Source organism: Corvus cornix, chromosome 2, assembly GCF_000738735.6.
Source record: "Corvus cornix cornix isolate S_Up_H32 chromosome 2, ASM73873v5, whole genome shotgun sequence".
Lineage (NCBI taxonomy): Eukaryota > Metazoa > Chordata > Aves > Passeriformes > Corvidae > Corvus > Corvus cornix.
This window is the reverse complement of record NC_046333.1, coordinates 26,743,251-26,761,184: the sequence shown is the minus strand read 5'-3', so window position 1 is coordinate 26,761,184 and position 17,934 is coordinate 26,743,251. Positions and strand designations below refer to the sequence as shown.

Genomic DNA, 17,934 nt, shown 5'->3' with positions numbered 1-17,934 from the left:
CCCAATGCACAGCTCTGAACTCTACAAAACCTGGTCACACCAAGGCATGAAGTGAGCCACTTCCTTTTCACGCCTCTAGTAGACCTGGCCCAAGAGACAGACCTTTTGCTGCTTCCTTAAAATCTGCCATCCCACATATGTCTGCACCCCTCAGCTGACCTTCTGCCAACCAGTTCACTGCCCTTGCACCTCCAGGGGTCAGCCAGTGCCAAAGCGCTTCTGGCCAGCAAGCATGTAAAATTAACCACATCGATTTAAAGCAAGACAAATCTGCTGAAGCCTCAGTGGACTTACCCACCCACTGTGCTCGAGGTACTACTCCACAGGAGGCTGGCACGGCTGATGCCATGCTCCCTTTTAGCCAGTAAAGGTTGGAAATGGTACCTCTGAACTGTAGGCAACTCATTAGTATGAAGTCTAAGTGAGGCATAGCAGAGACACACGTGCCACAACCAGCCCTGATTCCCAGAACCTGGGAGCCACTTCACAGCCTAGATGTGGCCCCTGCAGTGCTGACCTTCATCAATCAGATAGTTAAACACTGCTTTCAGATACTTTGCTGCGCTCCATATCTCTCAGGCTTGGTACCATGCACAAGTTCTTACCAATGGGCACACACTGCTAACAAATGTCTCCCTCACCTGTTGGCTTTTTGGCAGTCCACAACAGGCCACTCTTATGCAATTTCATTTTCTTAATTAAATCTTCCCTGAGGTATCATCACAGAGTATCATTTCCCTTTGATTATTTAATACTTCAGAACAGTCTCACCCTGCTTTCACAGGGTAGAAAGTTTCTCCCTTGATTAACCCCCAGAGAGGATGACAGGATTTTTCTTTTTAAGTGGGTAACATTCATGTTTGTTAAATAAACAACATCTAAAAGGCCATATAACAAGGGTTAGGAGAATATAAAGGAAAAAGTGAAGCACAGCCAGGTCAAAACCACCCCAAATCAATACAAAAAAAACCTATAGTTCCTTGCTATCTGAAACTTGTAACGTTTGTTTGCAATTGGGCAGAAAGCCCCCCAAATCTAACTGCCTTCTAGTGAGAGCAGCACTTTTGTGAGTTTAATAAAAACCAAGGCTTTTCCTAATATTTGTAGTAACTGTAGTCACAGAGTCAAGGAAAAAAAAATCTCAGCTTTCCTTTCCAGCAGTACATCTCCAACCTGCATGTACTGGAAGTCTTGAACCCTGTAAGCACCCTGATGTCATAGGAGAAAGTCTCCACATTAAAAGCCTTGAAAATTCCTCCATTGGCAGGGAGTCCAACTCCTGAGTTTTCAACACTTATAGACAGAATTATTGTCTGGATACGCGATTACCCTTTGCACTTTCCAAAAGTACATTGCTCTACGTGGTTATGTGCGGGTGATTATGAATCAACCATTACTGGTTGTGACACCTTCCACTGAACATAATGACATTCAGCCCCTCTGTTAAAGCAAAACTAAACTCTCCAGGAAGACAGACACAAATGATGTGAGCAACATATACTTCAAGGAAATGCTAATATGAACTACCACAGAAATACTGACCAGAAATTCCAGTCTTGTATTGACACAAACAACCCTACAGTAGAGATTTACATCATCCAGCTCTAGCTGTTTTGCTTAAATTTGCATTGAGGCTTCCTTGAGAGAGAGAGACACAGGAAATTACAACTCATCTTAAAATACAGAATGGTTCATCCCAAGCCCCTCTCCTCACAACAAAGAACTCAGTTATTCCATTGGCACAGAAGGGCTCAATTCTAGACAGCTAAAGTAAGGTGAGATATATTTAATACAGCAAGGGGAGAAAGATCCCCAGAACACCCATCAAAATGAACAGGAATCCCCTGTACCCTCTAAGAGCCACAATGATCCCAATAAGCAACTTGTGCATGAAAATCCCAAGCAGAACTCATTGAGGTCTTCTGCATTTTGGAAGATTTAAATATTTCACCTACTAATAAGGCAAAGTCAAAAATGTCAGAAATGTCAGAAGCAACTGTCTCACAAATGGCCACTATCAGACACAATTCTGTGAAATACAAGGTACAGCACTGAGCAGTGATTCACCCAGTATCTGTACACCCAAACCCCAAAAACTTTATACAGACAAGATGAGCACATAGCAGAGGTTCACAGATATTATTGCAATGGACACTTTGTAGCAGCAAAGGGAAGGATCTGAAGGAAGAAAGTAACAAACTACTCAGGCAGTCTCTTACCACTGGCTCAATGAGTACAGAAAGCAGCTTGAAGCGAGTTGCCATACTTTGTTGCAAAAGCAAAGTACTTTAGTAATGTTAATTATCTAGCAAAGAAGAGACAGAGGGCACAAGAACGTGTATTTAAAAATAAGCAGCATTTACCAGATCCACAAAGATAAAAATAAGATTAATAGACAAAAGAAATTGACCTGGGATTCAAATAAAATGCAACAGAGGAGAAAAATGCCCTCACAGCAGAGTTTTAACTTTCAGAAAGCTGATGACTTTAAGATTACCATACAAAAGGAGAAAAATTACCAAATCATGGACAAAGATTTTTGGCAACAAAGACAAACAGAAAATTACATTCCGCAATAATGTGAGAACAGATGTGAATTTGGTCTAATTAAAAAAAAAAAAGAAAAAAATTTAAGAAAAATCAAATACTTCGACTAAGTCCCTGACCAAAATATTGGTGGTGGGAGGAGACAAAGGAGAAAAAGGGGTCACATACAAGAAACTGGATTGTATCCAAATCAGACAGCAGTGGAACAGGACCACACAAGATACCCAGAGCTAAAACAAAAGTGCAAAGCTGAGCATTAGGGGGTTGGAGTTAGAAGACAATGAGTCTGGGATTTAATGTGAAAGGAGTATCCAAAAAATAGGAGTGTGTAGTATAATGGTGACAAATCAGGAGCAGGATAGCATGCAGGTACCAAAGATGAAAGCAGAAGAGAAGATTAAGAGAAGATTCAGGGAAGGATAAAAGACAGCTGAGGGAAGATATGAGAGAGGTTCGGAGGGGGGAGGGGAGGAGAGGGGAGGAGAGGTCAAGAGAAAGCAGTAGGAGTCAGGTTCACAGCATCCTAAAGGAAGTGATTCTTAATGCAACAGCTAGTTGAGCTGTGAAATTCATTTTCAAATACAATGAAAGTGTAGGTAGGTTCAGAGGAAAGCAGAGGAGATTTCACGGAGCAGATTTCTGTTGAAAGGTACGAAATCCACAGAAGCACAAACAGTTCAGCAAGTTCCCGAGCAGCAAATGGTTGGGGTCAGGGTAAAGAAATAATACAGAAAAATTATTTTTCTCACAACAGCAGACAAAAATCCCTTCAAAACACCATCTTCATTGCCTTAGTAAGTCTAGACCAAAGATTTTTACCCTTAGGCCTTCACATCTGTTCACAGTCCACACAGGTGACAACTGTCACAAACACTTTAGGCCAGCATAAACTGACACTTCCACAGGGAGAAACACCTTACCTTCCTCCCACTTCTTATTCCCAGTCTTTGCCTGCATTGCCATAAGCCTTCACAGAACAGCTGAGCAGACCTCATTCTGGGTCAAGAACACACAGCATAAAATAACTGGTTACTTCCAACCTGGGTCACTTCCCTGACACAGCTCTCCATGCAGGCACACAAATGCATGTCCTGACCCAAGGGAATGACTAACATGCAGAAAAGAGTGGCTAGAGAAGCAGAAGGATGCACTGGGATTATTTAGCCTGGAGAAGAAAAGGCTCAAAGGGGATCTTATCAATGTGCATAAACAGCTGGTGGGATGGAGTGAGGCAGACTGAGAGAGGCTCTTCTCAGTGGTAACTAGTGATAGGACCAGAGGCAATGGTCCCAGACTGAAATACAGAAAATGCCCTTTAAGAAAAAAAACATTAACTAAAAAAGAAAAGAAACCAAACAACTGTAAGGCCTGAAGAATGCAGGTTGCATAGATAACTGAATGGCAGATTTGACATTCCTATGGGAGATCACATCCCTGCTAGAAGAGCATTTAGTACCTGAAAAATTTGGGTCGAAAAACTGAAAATGGCTAAATATTTGTGGCAGAGCATGACAAAGATCTCTGAAAGATTCCCATTTTTGTCCATGGACAGCAGAACACCTCTAAGGAAAGTGAAAGGACTTGTCAAAATATTTTTTCCACATATATACTTGGCTATCCATACTCAGCCTAGAAAAAGACTAGAAAGCACAGTGATAAAGCTTCTTGCTTTATCCATTGACAGACAAAAAGTTTGACACCTCCAAGTTTTGTCCAGCTAATAGAGCACTTCAAGATTAGTTCTGCCTCCTGCTATGTGAGTACCTTGACCAGGGAACCAGTGGCACAGCAGAGATACCCTCCAATCCACCATCCAGCAGAAGAGCTGGGGACCAGGGGAAGACTGAAAGGTAATTGTATACACAAGATGCAAGACAAGTGCTAGGAAACAAGCACAAAAAATTTATTAACTAAACAGAATCAGAAATAATCTCAGGATATTGAAATAATCCATTAACTGTCTCTTTCTTCATCTTACTTAGGAGATGACAAACTGCTGTTGTTGTGCAGCATGCTCTGAACAAGGAACGGCTCAACTGTCAAACAAATGCACTGTCAAGTGTCCACACTAAAAGAATGCAGTTTCCACATTCATGTTTTGCCAGGCTAAACACCTGGAGGATGGTCTTCAATATACCAGACCAACCCACAAGGCAAAGAGTGAAGGTCTTTGAAGGAATAAGACAAATGACCACAAAATTGTAAGATGTTAATTGAAGCCATTGTTTTCTGTTGCACTGATGACTGGTTTGACTGCCACAAGAGAAGTGAAGCCAAAATGGGACATTTGTCTCCTTGATGAGGACCACTTTTGAACAATCTGGTGAGGGAGGCTGCCTTTGCTATACCCTAAGATAGCCCCATTGTGTCAAAATACAAGCCATTTTGCAAACAAAAATAAGAAGGTCCCAATACCACTGAAACCAGGAGGGCCCAAACAGCAGCACTATGCTTAGTTTGCACCAGATGCTTGAAAGCCCAAACATAGGCTCCAACAACTATAAAAAAAGTGTTTGTGAGGTGGAAGGAAGTAGAGATAATGAGAAGAAAAAAAATTGCTCCCAGCAGTGTCAGGAGGGAAAAAAAGAAACTTGCTAGCATAACATTTGAATCTAAAGTGGGAAAATTGAATTTAAGAAGGCAGCAGGGATCCCATTCAAGGTGATCCTGTCAAGCCAAAAGGCAACTGTGTATGTTTGGGGGACAGGTTTCCCTCACTGATGTGTTTTTGTTTTCCAGTGCACAAGCATTAGAAAACTACAAACTGAGAATTCTATGTGGTCTCTGTCCCACATAAATATGCAGTGAATATTTCCACAGTTATTTTAAGGCATCATGGGTCAAATGCATCCCTAGTGCAAGATCAGTGACTTAAATGAACTTGGTGTAAGCAGTGAGATGGGCCCCAGGCTTCCATGAAGTAAATACAATAGAACAGCGCTTTAATGATGTGAGCTGGAGATGGGAGATAATTTTTAAGAAAGGGCTGTATTAAGAAATGGCAGAGTAGGTCAAGTCTCATTCTCTGCACTGTGGGAAATTGAAGCATTTTGAAGTTTTCTTTACAGCTGAAGCAACAACAACCAACACCTTGCCACACCTCCATGTCTGATCTCTCCCAACTGGATCTGATCATTAAACAAGGCTGCAGGGCTCCAGGTCCTCTGAACAGTTGCCAGCTGCAGTACAAACACGTTCTCATGAGGAACATTTTGATTCTGTTTAAAACAGCATTTTTTTTTTGACAGAAAACTGTTCCACTGGCAAATTTTCATGCAGCTCCACTACTTAATATGCCTCCCCTCCTCCCACACATGCATGCTCCAGAACTACTTCAGGAAGATAATTATGCTGCGTGTTCACAGTGCATTGGATTTGCTCCTGCCAGGTCACCTGTCTTCACTGGGAGTGAGAGACTCCAAAGAAAAGAGTCATCAAAACAAGGGTGATTAAATGTCTACACATAAATGACACACATTCCCAAAAAGTATATGCAACTAAAAATACATGGAATTTTTGGGGGGGTTTTAAGAGGCTTGGTAGCCTCAGGGTAGCTCACACGGTGACAAATTCAGCTCTTTACTCAAGAAGCCATCTATCGGAAAATGAGCATCATAATTATATCACCAATCTTGGTCAACAACTGATGACGTGCTTGTGATTTGTGGGGGTCTCCAGTTTTCAGCAAATAATCCATCAGTGCTGCACAGATCTGAGTACTACTTGTGTCTCCATCACTTCCCTGTGACTCAGCATTCAGCAGGGCTGCCAAGGGCTGGTCCAAGCTCCTGAACCACACCTGAAGCCGGGTAAGCCTGGCAGGACAGCACTGCAGGGATCTGAACCATGGCAGGAGGAGGAACATCACAACTGGTTAGCAGTCTCTGAAAAAGTCTTCTCAATGCCAACCCTCTCTGCTCTAAAATAGGACTATTTTTTTTCCTTCACAGCAATTACATAAAAATGGTTCATTACACAGAAGACTTGCTACCTCCAGCAGATGCAGAATTTGCCTGCTGACTTAGGCTGAAAAAGTTTTTTACCTCCTGCTTCCTTTAAAAAATGTGTGTGTGGGGAAACAAGCAAACAAACAAAAAAACCTCTAAAAGCTCCTAGAGGGAGCAAACTTTTTCTATTCATTTATAATGAACTGCAGTTTTAACTGTGTTCCTGTAATGAGAAACCCGCAGTTTGCATGAAGTCCAACTGAGACCTCTGCAGCTACAAAGTCTCCCTCCCATTCTACCATGCATCAGAATCCATGAACAGAGAATCAAGGAAAGTGGTTATGGAAAGACAATGTTTTTGGCTGAGTGGTGTACCTGGAAAGCATTTCTCAGTAATCTCTCACCTTAATCTTCTCACTCAAACTCAGCGGTGAGCCCAACAACTTTCTAGGCTCTGATCCAAGGTCTTCTGAGGCTTGAAGAACTGGTTACCACATATGATCTGCAGCTTATCAAAGCTCTGACTGAATTATATCAGTATCCTATTACATGGGAATTTGTATTTGAAAGCTTTCATACTCACCATTAGCTACCAGGATTCCACAGAAAAAACTACTGCATAAAACAAGCCAAATGAACATGCAAATTCCCACTGGATGCATCACTGAGGCATGAATAAAAACAGTTCTAAAGACTAAGACTGAACATAGATATTCTGGGCCAGATCAAAAGAATGGGGTTTACGCAAAATTTAGGCATTGAAGTTGAAAATGGTACTCACTGCTACTCAGTCCTGCTCTCAGCATAACAGGATTCAGGAACCTAGTGTTCTGTTCCTGTGCGTCTCAGAAACACCAGTCTTGACAACCCACGTGCTACGCTGCATATAAAACACAGGAACCAGCTCTTGGCAAAGGCATGCATAAACTCCCCCTCTACCCATTAAAGCAGAATTATGCTCCCTCTTGCTCTCTGGCTCCATGAATCTTCAAATCTTCCATGTAGAACATAACAACTTTGGCCAGATGGGTGTAAAGCATGTCCCATACTCACACACACTTAGAGAAGCTCCCTGCCTGTTAGGACACATTCCTGGAAAGTCATAGATCTCGGTCTGATCTAGATCGGGTACAAGAGAAATAGTAACACCCTTCCTGGGAAGGGCAGCTCCTCCCTGAGCACCAGGCCTTACCCAACACACCAGTTCTGGAGCTCCTGCTTCTGAGGACCTGCCTCCCCTTCAGGCACTCCTAAACAACTTTGCACCTAACCCAGGGCACGATGATGCTGAGGGGGCAGAGATGCAGCAAGCTACTTTTGCCTTCATTACACAGGGAATAAAAGCCCTGGCGACAACAGAGCTGCACATAAACCAGTCGCACGCAGCCAACTCAAGATAATCTGTCATGTCTCTCTTTTTGGTGCAGCACTGCACGAAACATGGCTACACTGTCCTGGATATAAGCTAGTAAGATCACAACATGCTGTGTAGACTTAGCAGCTTAGATCTTCATTTGCTAAAGGCCCTCTTTTCACTTTTCATTCCAGCATGTGGATGTCCCCTCTCATGGTCCCACAAGGATTATTTGGATTAGCAATGCTGCATTTATATCCTTTTTGGTCCAGGTAGCTAAAGCAGATGAACTGGGTTTTCAGTGAGTTATTAGAAGGCCATCAAACAGATTGATCTCCTGTCCATCTCTCAGACCTATTGTGAGAAGGTCACAAGTCAACCAAGCATATTATTCACAATGACCCTTCCTGAGCTGCCAGATAATACGGTGTTAAATCAGACTCCTCCTCAAACACCCTATTTCACATCTTCCCCTTGCTCAGCCAGCTTGACAGCCCGCCTCATGCAAACCCTGAGCCTGCTACCACTACCACCACCACCACTTATGCATCAGCTTTTCTAAGGTGCCTTGTCTCTCTAAGGTCAGCAGGACTCCCTCAGCAGGAAACATCACGTGTGCACACAGCACTGGCAGAATTAGGTTGGGAAAAAATAGGTCAAACCAGGCATATATTTAACTTGGAGACCAAACCTCAGAATCGTATTTTACCAACAAATAATTCATACACATGTGCACAAAATCCACATTTTATAACCATTAGAAAATCATTCTGATACGAATGAGGCAACCAAGATACTTTACAGAAGCAGAGGCTCTACCAGAAACATTTCTATTCCCACTCCAAACAGAGGTTTAAACATACAACCTCTCCCCCGCAGCCCTACATCATCCTTTTGCTGTAATCAAGCAACTTCTTTCTGTACTATTTTTTGGGAAGTTGTTACTCATTTCCACCCAAAGCCTTAGCCATTTTTTAGGGGTTTTTTGAAAGATAGTGATGGTGCAGGGTTGAAACACCCCTGCAGGGAGACTGGCCTGAGCCACTACCCCTATTCCAAACTTCAAAAGTCACCTTTGCAGACAGATTCAGGCAGACATACCGGGAAAGGGGGCGTGAGGGCAGCCTGCCCCTTTCTAGAAGTTCTGCAGCAACTTCCCTGGGCTTCTGATGATCTTCCAAGATGGATAAGACAATACAGCTGACAGGTCAAAAAAAATTACCGTGTGGCTCCAACAAGCAAGTCAAGCAGCTGCTCCTTAGATCCCTCCTCTAAAAGATGCTATCTGCTTCCACCCTACTGCAGGATCCACCTCTAGACAAACTCCAGTAACTCAACTGGCAAGTTGAACACACAGAGGCACCCAGAACACTTTACCACACATTTGCTACAGTTTTGCTGCAATTTCTGCTTGTGATTTTGTTCCCACATCCCAAACTTTTTCATTCCCTCCCCAGCAACAGTAAAACCTAATTTGTAGATTGCCCTAAGCACCTCCTGATAAGCAAGTACCCTCTTCTGCGCTATGCAAAAGATACCAATATTTAAGAACTCAGAGACTTACAATTACATGATACATGTTTTTAATTAAATGCCCTAATATAATTGCTCAAATACAGATTACTAAGGCTTTAGCCTACATCATGTTATTGGGTATGGAGAATTAGTCTGAGTTATTAAACACGTTTTAATTATCTGAAACATAAAATTGCCTGACCAATGCTACCTGGGTAGCAAACTGCATTGCAAAGAATAGTACTTCGCAATCACTTGGTTCTTGAGTAGGGGGAAGGTTGAAGGGGAAAACAGACTATCAAAGAGAATGAAAACACATGTGCAGAGAAGGAGTCTTTGAAAATCTGCAAAGAGGATTCTTTGAGAGTGACAGTTCTGAGGAGCATGAAAGAGTAACGCAAAGTCAGATTTCAAGAGTGGGTAATATTCTAACCAGGATGCAGTTTCCTGACCAACATAAGAACTGCTGCCTTTAGTCCAATGAGAAATCTTATTCTTTAATAGGAGCTTTGTTCACATAAAAAATGGGTAATTTTACACACAAAGCAAAATCCTTAAGGAACATTAAGAAGTAGAAACAAAAAGGAAGGTAAATCAGGTAGCCTGACTTTTAATAAACCACCAAAGTGTTCGGTTTTGGAAGGGAGTTCTAGCACAGGACCATGTGTTTCTCTACTGGAATAATTTTCTAGCCTAAGAAGTGGAAGAGAAAATACAGTTCAGCTCATTAGTCCTTAATGTCTGGTCTGTAACTCCTATGGCTCTTTCTGCTTTAGCCTGCTGCTCAAGTAATGAGAAAAAAACGTCAGTGCTTCACACTGGCACAGGACACAGCCAGCTTCCCTATGACATTCAATTCTGTAAAAAAAAAAAAAAAAAGTCACCAGAGGCCTTGCAGCACTGCCCTTCATCAAGAAAAGTTCAAAAATAACTTTAAAGGAGCATTGCTCATTCTTAAACCAAACTCAACAACACTTTATCTCAGCATCATGTCTTGCCTGTGACTCGGTACGTATGTAATGTTTCTGCATCATTGTATTGACCTCACATTGACTACCACTTGAGAGCATGGTGCAGTCAAATTAGGCAACTTAAGAGTTCATGGAAAGACCTTACTCCTTATCTCTACACAGCTTTCATGGGCCTGTAACCAAGGATAGAGACAACCTAATGGCTACTGGGCATTTCATGAGTGTCATACAGCATCATCTTGGAAACGTGTGTTCCGATTCTAGGATTAAATATTTCATCTGCTTACCCCACTTTTCATGTTAAGCATGTGGCAACTAAACTTCACTACTTAAATCACGATGCCGCTTCAGAGAGTAAATCCAGTATTTTCTTTGTCTTCTTAAGGCAACCACGCAGTTGGAAACATACCTCAATGAAGGAAAGTATGTATATTTTTTTAAATTAAAAATCCTAGGGCCTCTTGCATAGCCTTTTTTAACACATCACTAAAGAAAACTGGCAAATAACCCAATACTTGATGGATGTTCTGCATTAACATGTAAATTCTAAATTTAAATTTTCCTGAGGCTGCATTAAGACATTGGAATAAGACAGTACCTCCTACTTTAATGACACTATCAGTCTTGAAAGGGCCCAGATTTCAAAAGAAAAGCAGCAAGTTGCCCAGCTTGGGACATCAGATGATCCCATTCATCCCCCTTCTTTGTCATGCACTTGTAAGAGTACCCAGACAGGTACCCCCACACACCTGAGTCATTTAATTCAACTGAAAGGACTGCCGTTCAAACAGTTCAGGAAGTGCCTTGTAACAGGCTGTATACAGTTCACAAGCAAAGCTGGATTATCCCCAACTTCATTGCTTCTTACCTATCTTAGCAAAGTCTGTACAACATGTAACGTACATTCCGCCAAAGAGACAGACTTTGGCAGGATAGTTTGTTTTGGGGAAGAAGAAAAGTCATGGCAACTCCTAAGATCCAGAGAACAAACAGCTTCTTGACCCATCTCTGCTCTGTACAACCAGCACTCAGGCATTTCACCAGCACACAGCAAAGAATGACTTGTTTGACCATCTCATCAAGCATTTCCCCCCATCTCTTGCTCTCCTTCTTCCCTTGGGAAAAGCAGACAATTTCCTGCTCCACCTCTTCTGCTTACACACGTTTCAGAGTTACTCCTAACCAGTCCTTCTCTCTGTAAAAAGAAAACAGTGGGTAGCACAACATCAGATCTTCCGCAGCCTGCAGGATGCCATCCTAAATTTTACATGGAGACGTGTGAAAGCATTTTGTTGGCACCAGAAGTAAAGCATGCTCCTGCTTCCTTTAAAAAACCAGGCCTGCTGAACCACACATTTCACGACCTGATGAACCTGATTTGGTAATTGAAGGTGCACATGGCACACGTTTTCCTATGAAATGGAAAAATTAATTATACCACATGACATATTTCAGTCCTGGTGTTCAAGAGTTCATTAACAAAACTACTTAAAAGGTGGTAATAGAAACAAATGCTTTTAACATCACAGACTTCCCAGATGACTCCTGCTATGGAGATGGATGACAAATCATTCTGTCAGTCATCTCTAAATTCCATATTGACTACATTGAAGCAATTAGCCATTTATTCTTAGAGCATGTTCCATTTTAAACACAAGTGATTCAGTCCAAGAGATATTCTATACTCCATTGCTATTTAATGGGTTAACAGCTCTCAAATTTAAATGGGTTTTAATTCTGGGAGAAATACTTGCCTTTTTGATTTTGCCTCCAGACATTGGTTGGGAATTTTAATTCAGGCTTGAAACCAAACAAATGTTGGTGTTCTACAAGCATCTGCAGAGAAATATAAAAATATCTGGAAAGTGTGAAAGAGCGAGCCTGTTTTGCTACATGCACAAAATGAAACCACAGCGTAGGTCTCAATAATAGGCTTCCTTACTGCTGTGCACACGCTCTCTCCCACAGACCTTCTGCTCTGCAGCAAGGGAACGCTGCCTGCACTGCTGCGTCCTCAGAGAACTTTGCAATACAATGGAGCACAGCAATTCCCTGGGGAACACAGCGCTGATCACCGACTTCAATATTTCTAACACAAGAGCCAGGGTTTCCCCCTGTTTTAAGATCTAAAAGAAACAACTTGCCATATCGCTCTACCCCAGCCCCCAAGCCATCTCACAGTTTATCTGCATTATAGGCAATGTTCTGGACAAAAGGATGAGGAGCTGAGATCAAGCTAAGGCTGTTGGAACTCATGGAAAAGGAGGGTGAGATTATAAGTGGAAAGCTGGGGGAAGGAGAGTCCCGAGGAGCTGACAGTGGTTTCTGTTGCTGCCGCCACTGGAGGGAGAGGACAAATGGGAGCTGCAACAGGTACTGCAGCAAGGGAACCCCGCTTCGGGTTCAGCTGCTGCCCTGCTTCAACCCAACTCCTCCCTGTTGCAAAAGCAAAAGCAAAAGCAGTCCACAGCCAGCCTCTTGCCCCCAGCAGTCTGCTGCCTGGGACAACAGCCCATTTCACCTGTAGTTTGGACCAGTCTTTCTGGTCCATTTTCCACAAACATCTGGGATTGAGGACACCATCTTGCCAAGGGACAGCCCCAGCACCTCCTGAAGGAGCCCTGCCTGAAGAACCTCAACTTCCTACTTCAGAGCTAACGACAGGATACCCTAGCCAGACACGGCTGATCAAAAAAGGCCAAGACTGATTCACAAGCCCATCATACAGCCTAGCCACCATTCATCAACTGTAAGGAAAATGACCCTGGAATCCTTGCATCAAAGAACCTTGCCGTCTCTTCTTAATTAATTCTAAGCATCTTGCTGGCCTCAAATCTCAGCTGGAAAACATCAGCTAGAGTAGGTGGCATCTTATCTTGCCCTTCACTACTGGCTTCACTTTTTTTTTTTCTGAGTTGCACAACCCCCACCCTTCTGATATTACCAGTAGAAAACAAAGTATTGCTATGTTTTAGGACAAATATGGAAGTACGTAAGATCTAGTCTGTTCTAAAATTTATTAGAATTAATGGTCATGATATCTAACAGCCAATAGAAATACACTTCTAAGGAATTAAACCAAACACCTGCAGTATTTGCCATTGCAGAATCACAACAGCACATGAAATGTTACAGAAAAAATGGGTAAAAAAAGCCTTAAACAGAAGCAAAACTGACTCATCTCCTTATTGCCAAAACCGAGAAAGCCACTGAGTGTAAACAAACAACAGACATCCTGAAGAAAAGGGGGTGTCACAATTCCTTTTCCGGCTAATAGGCAGATACACAAACCCGTATGGGCAGGATCATCCTCCAGATACTGCAAGCCAATCTGAGGGAAACGGCCAATGCTACAGCAATGTTCCCGGCAGCACAGGTGCCACTGGAGCCAAGGGAGCATCTGAGGTGATGATGACTCCCAATGCAATCAGGGTTCATAGCTGTATCTGCTGGAAGGCTGTGGCAGCTCTAGGCATGATCCACTCGTGTAAGCCACACGTGTACATAGATACCCAGCTGAACTGTTTGGGGCAGTATTCACAAAGGCATAACTTCAGCTTACACTGGCAAGCACCCGTTCTACAGAACAGCAAGGACAGTGAGCCAGAGCACTTGTTTAAAGCTTGAGTTCTCCTCCCTGTCTCTGGAGGCCCACAAAGACTATGTTCTATACATGCTGAAGCCAGGCCTTGTGGGTACCCCTAACTTTGGAGGAAACTACACAGGTAAAGACATAGGACCATAGAGATATTTAGAAAGATCAAAAGTCATAGTGAAGACAAGCTATATTCTCTGGCAAAATCTATCATCCCAAACTAAGATACTTTGGAATAACTGTTTTTCTTAATTACTAAAAGCCCTTCTCTTTGAACTTTGCAGCATGTTTAACTGGTGTGGAAATGAGGAGGTTGTTTTGCTGGGTATTTTTTACAAGCATCTTTCAGAGGTGAAACCACAGGGGCAACCGTAATGCCTGTATCCACAAGGCAGATCCAACAGGTTTAAAACACAGGCAGCCTATCCTCTTTGTTAGAACAGCTCCTGACCCAACACCAATTGCTCAACACCATCACTCTCACAACTCGAATGCTCCCCACAATACCTTGGCCGTATCTTTTGCAGTATTTCAAAAGGCAGCCAATAAGCTAAATTTCACTCTCACTATTTTTCCAAGTCACTGCATTGTTTGTAAGAAGACTATTCAAAAGGAGACAAGGAGAAGGATTTAGCACTACCTTGAATGAACGCTACTTAGCATCAGACACAGCACGTGCAAAACTCCACGAAGCTTCACAGGGATTATCTCACAATGGCAAAGGATGCTAGATCGCATGCCATGTACATGAAACACAAAGCCATTGAAAAATGCACTCTAGTAACAAGTCTTAGCCAGTTATTTACTGGAAAAGAATAAGTACTATATTGTTTATTAGAATGCACTTAAAATACTGAGCATATGGATTTGGGATCAATTCTTTGGGATGTTCTGAGCACGTGTACACAGTTTGCTTTCAAATAAATCACCGTCACATTCAGATATTGACGGTTCCTGCTAAAGTCACTGAGTGGATCAGTTCATGCCCTGGCCTGCTCGGGTTTCAAATGAGTAAGCTGATTGATACTAAAAGTTAAGGAGTCCAAAGCTCAGGTCACATTAAGTCAGAAACACATCAGCAATAGTATCACACAAGTGACAAAACATGCCATCCACCCTTAACTCACATACTGCTCACTGCTCACAAATGCGGGCCATCTGACCAACCACTCTTTGTTCTGAGCTAACTCCCTGCTCACCCTCCTGAAACAAACAAGTAAATGGACCACACATTTCCTCTGTAAGAACACATACTCTTTTCGCCTGTACTAGACTGAGACTGCATTGACAGGATGAGTGTTGTGGGTTGACTAAGCGTGTGCTGCCTTTTACATCTACTTCTGCTTCCAGCATGAAAATCAACATTGCACCTGTGTTGTCCAAATTGGGTGTGCACTTCAGAGACAGACAGAAGGGAAGCAGAGAGAGCAGCCAGGATACAAACCATACTCCACTTCTTCACAAAACACACGTACTACACAGAGAAATGATAATCCCTTCTTAGTGGAATACCCAAATTTTCAAAATGAATCCCCAGGCTAAAATGAATTACTGTAATAACTGCAATCCTCACATGAGCACTAATCAGAAAGGCACAGCTGACCACCTGCTATGTGGCACCACTGGCACAGCAGCACCCTGCCCCTAATTGCTGCCCTGCTCAGACAGGGCTAGGTGCCCCACAGAACGCAACAGTGGTGCTGGTAAACACAGGGACAGGAGCACAGCCTGACTGACTGTTGTACAGTCTCACTACGCACTTCTGCTGAGTGCAGCATAAAAAAAAAAAAAAAAAAGGCACTACTGCAGCTCCAAACAGCAGGATGCAAAAATCTAAACCCAGGCCGAGTGATTTCTTCTGCAACTACAGAGAAACACACGGGAAACGATGCACGAGAGAACAAAATGAATTGTACTGCCCATGTCAGTACAATACCATTATCTAAGCAGGTTGCAAAATGAGAAACGCATTTGACAATGCTACAGGCTAGGGCAATGTTCTTAACATACTTATAAGTTATTTTATTTAATTGCTAACAAAAAATGCAGTTACATAATAACACAAGGTAATAACCAAAATATGAAGTCACAAGATTGGCTTACAGCAACAGAGAAGGGGGGGAAAAAGGCAGTTCGAGCTTTAAATTTTGCTGCATTGTCAGGGAGCCAAGAACCAAAACTGGGGGCTTCTGCTTTTACAAGGAAGGGACGTAACCACCAAAAATTTGGCACGGGACTCTTCATCACTGCCTCCGTGCATCTACATCCCCAAATGATGTCAATCCCCGCCGGCACGTCGCTCATCATAATTCTACACTATTTGCTCGCTAGTGGAATTCAGCCGACAGGCCGACGGCTCAGCCCGTAACCCACCGGGGCCCAATGAGCTCCTCGGAGAGCGACCCCTCCACACCGTCGCCCCCGCCCAGGGCAGCGCTCTCGGGCACGGCCGGGGGGTCGCATCCCGCACGGACCTCCGAGGCACAAAGGCGGCACCGCGCAGCCGGGCACAGTGACAGCGCACACCCACGACTCGCCACCGCATCCCGCCGGCCGGGCGGGGGCTGCCCGCCCCGGGAAGGGCCTTTCCCGGAGCCGAGGCCGCTACCAGCTCCATCCCGCCTCGCACTTCTCCGCTGGGAGCCGACGCCACCCGCCCCCGCCCCGGCTCCACCACCCTCACCCGGGGCCGGGCGCAGCAGCCCCTCGTACCTGGACAATGCCGGCCTGGGCACAGCTCATGCTCCCCCGGCGAGGGCAGGTCTCACATCCCACACGTGCCTGTCAGCCGGCAAGGAGGGAGGGAGGGCGGGCGGGGTGCCGGCGTGTCAGCCCCCGCCGAGCCGCACCATAGTCCAGCACCGGCTGATACGCCTCGCAGCACCGCCGCGCTCCCTCCTCCTCCTCTTCCTCCGCCCCGCCAGCCTCCTCCCACCTCGCCGCCTGTCGCTGGGTGCCGGCCGCCTGGAGCCACCCACACGCCGCGGTGGGCGCCCGGCAGCGCCGCGCAGCCCGGCCCGCCCCTCAGCGCTCCTCCCGCCCGCCCGGCGCTGTCCCAGGCCGGCTGCCCGCGGAGCCCGCCCGCGGGCCGCCCGCTCGCTCCTCTAACACCATCCTTCCCTGCGCGGCATCCCGGCTCTCCTCGGCTGATCCCACGGGGACATCACCGCACACAACCCAGCTCACCCTACATCGGGCATGGAGGCGGAAACAAATCAACCTATTCTCTCCTCTTTGCCCCTTGAAGTCGGGGCTGCCGCCCTCACACCAACTGCTCACCAGTGCCAGAGCCTCCGGGGGTGGTCATTAAAGCCTTTTCCCCGCTCACCTAAACAAGAGCTTGGGCGGCACTACTACTCTAGCAGCTGTGTCTCCTCCCCTAGGGAATAGGCGCCCTTCACCACTGTCATCTCCAGCCTCTCCTCCTGGACAGGGCTTTATGGCTTGAACCCCAGGACAAAGAAAGTCAGTACCACAGCTGCGAAAAGAGCAAGTTTCAAAATGCAGTTCAGGATGGGATAGAGGTGCTCTACACTAATTTCTCCCGCAGGTCTTGCAAACCGGCTCACTGAAAATAGACCACGAGCTGCTGGGACTGCAGGGAACAACAGCTTCCAGCAGCAACTTGCTATGTCTGCATCCACTGGCCAAAAGGGCCGAAGAACAGCTCTTCTTGTCAGCTGGCAGAGGGAAAACACAGAAGAATCCTGCAGAGGCCCATTTACCCCCTCACCTTATTTTTCTAGATAAAAGGTTTTTTTAAATAGCGCTTTTTTTAAACCGTCCTGTTGGAGTGGATTCACACCTACCCACTACTAAATATATCGATTTTTTAACAGTCTTCTGGATCTTAAGTTGTATCTTAATGCAAAAACATGTTGATAAAAGTCACAAATGTGTCCAGTAACTTCACAAATGAAGCTAAGTTTGTGTCTAAAACCTTCTTTGCAATCTTCCCTCATACAAATTTCTTTGGAACTAACACTTACTTTGCTGGGTATCGGT

The 17,934-nt window shown here is 44.4% G+C and overlaps 1 protein-coding gene across 6 annotated transcripts in view; it reads right to left on the bottom strand.

Moving 5' to 3' along the window:
* HECW1 (HECT, C2 and WW domain containing E3 ubiquitin protein ligase 1) overlaps nt 1-16,836 on the bottom strand; it is a 264,830-nt gene extending 247,994 nt beyond the window's left edge. For 3 of the 6 annotated variants that reach the window (XM_039548885.1, XM_039548883.1, XM_039548881.1), the window contains exon 1: nt 16,642-16,836. Coding sequence is in view for 4 of the 6 variants with exons in the window: in XM_039548881.1 (XP_039404815.1) it covers nt 16,642-16,671 (30 nt within the window). In the remaining 2 variants the exon portion in view is untranslated. The remainder of the gene's footprint in view (nt 1-16,641) is intronic. The other 3 variants (XM_039548882.1, XM_039548886.1, XM_039548887.1) reach the window with 3 other exon arrangements.
* Nucleotides 16,837-17,934: the final 1,098 nt, after the last annotated feature.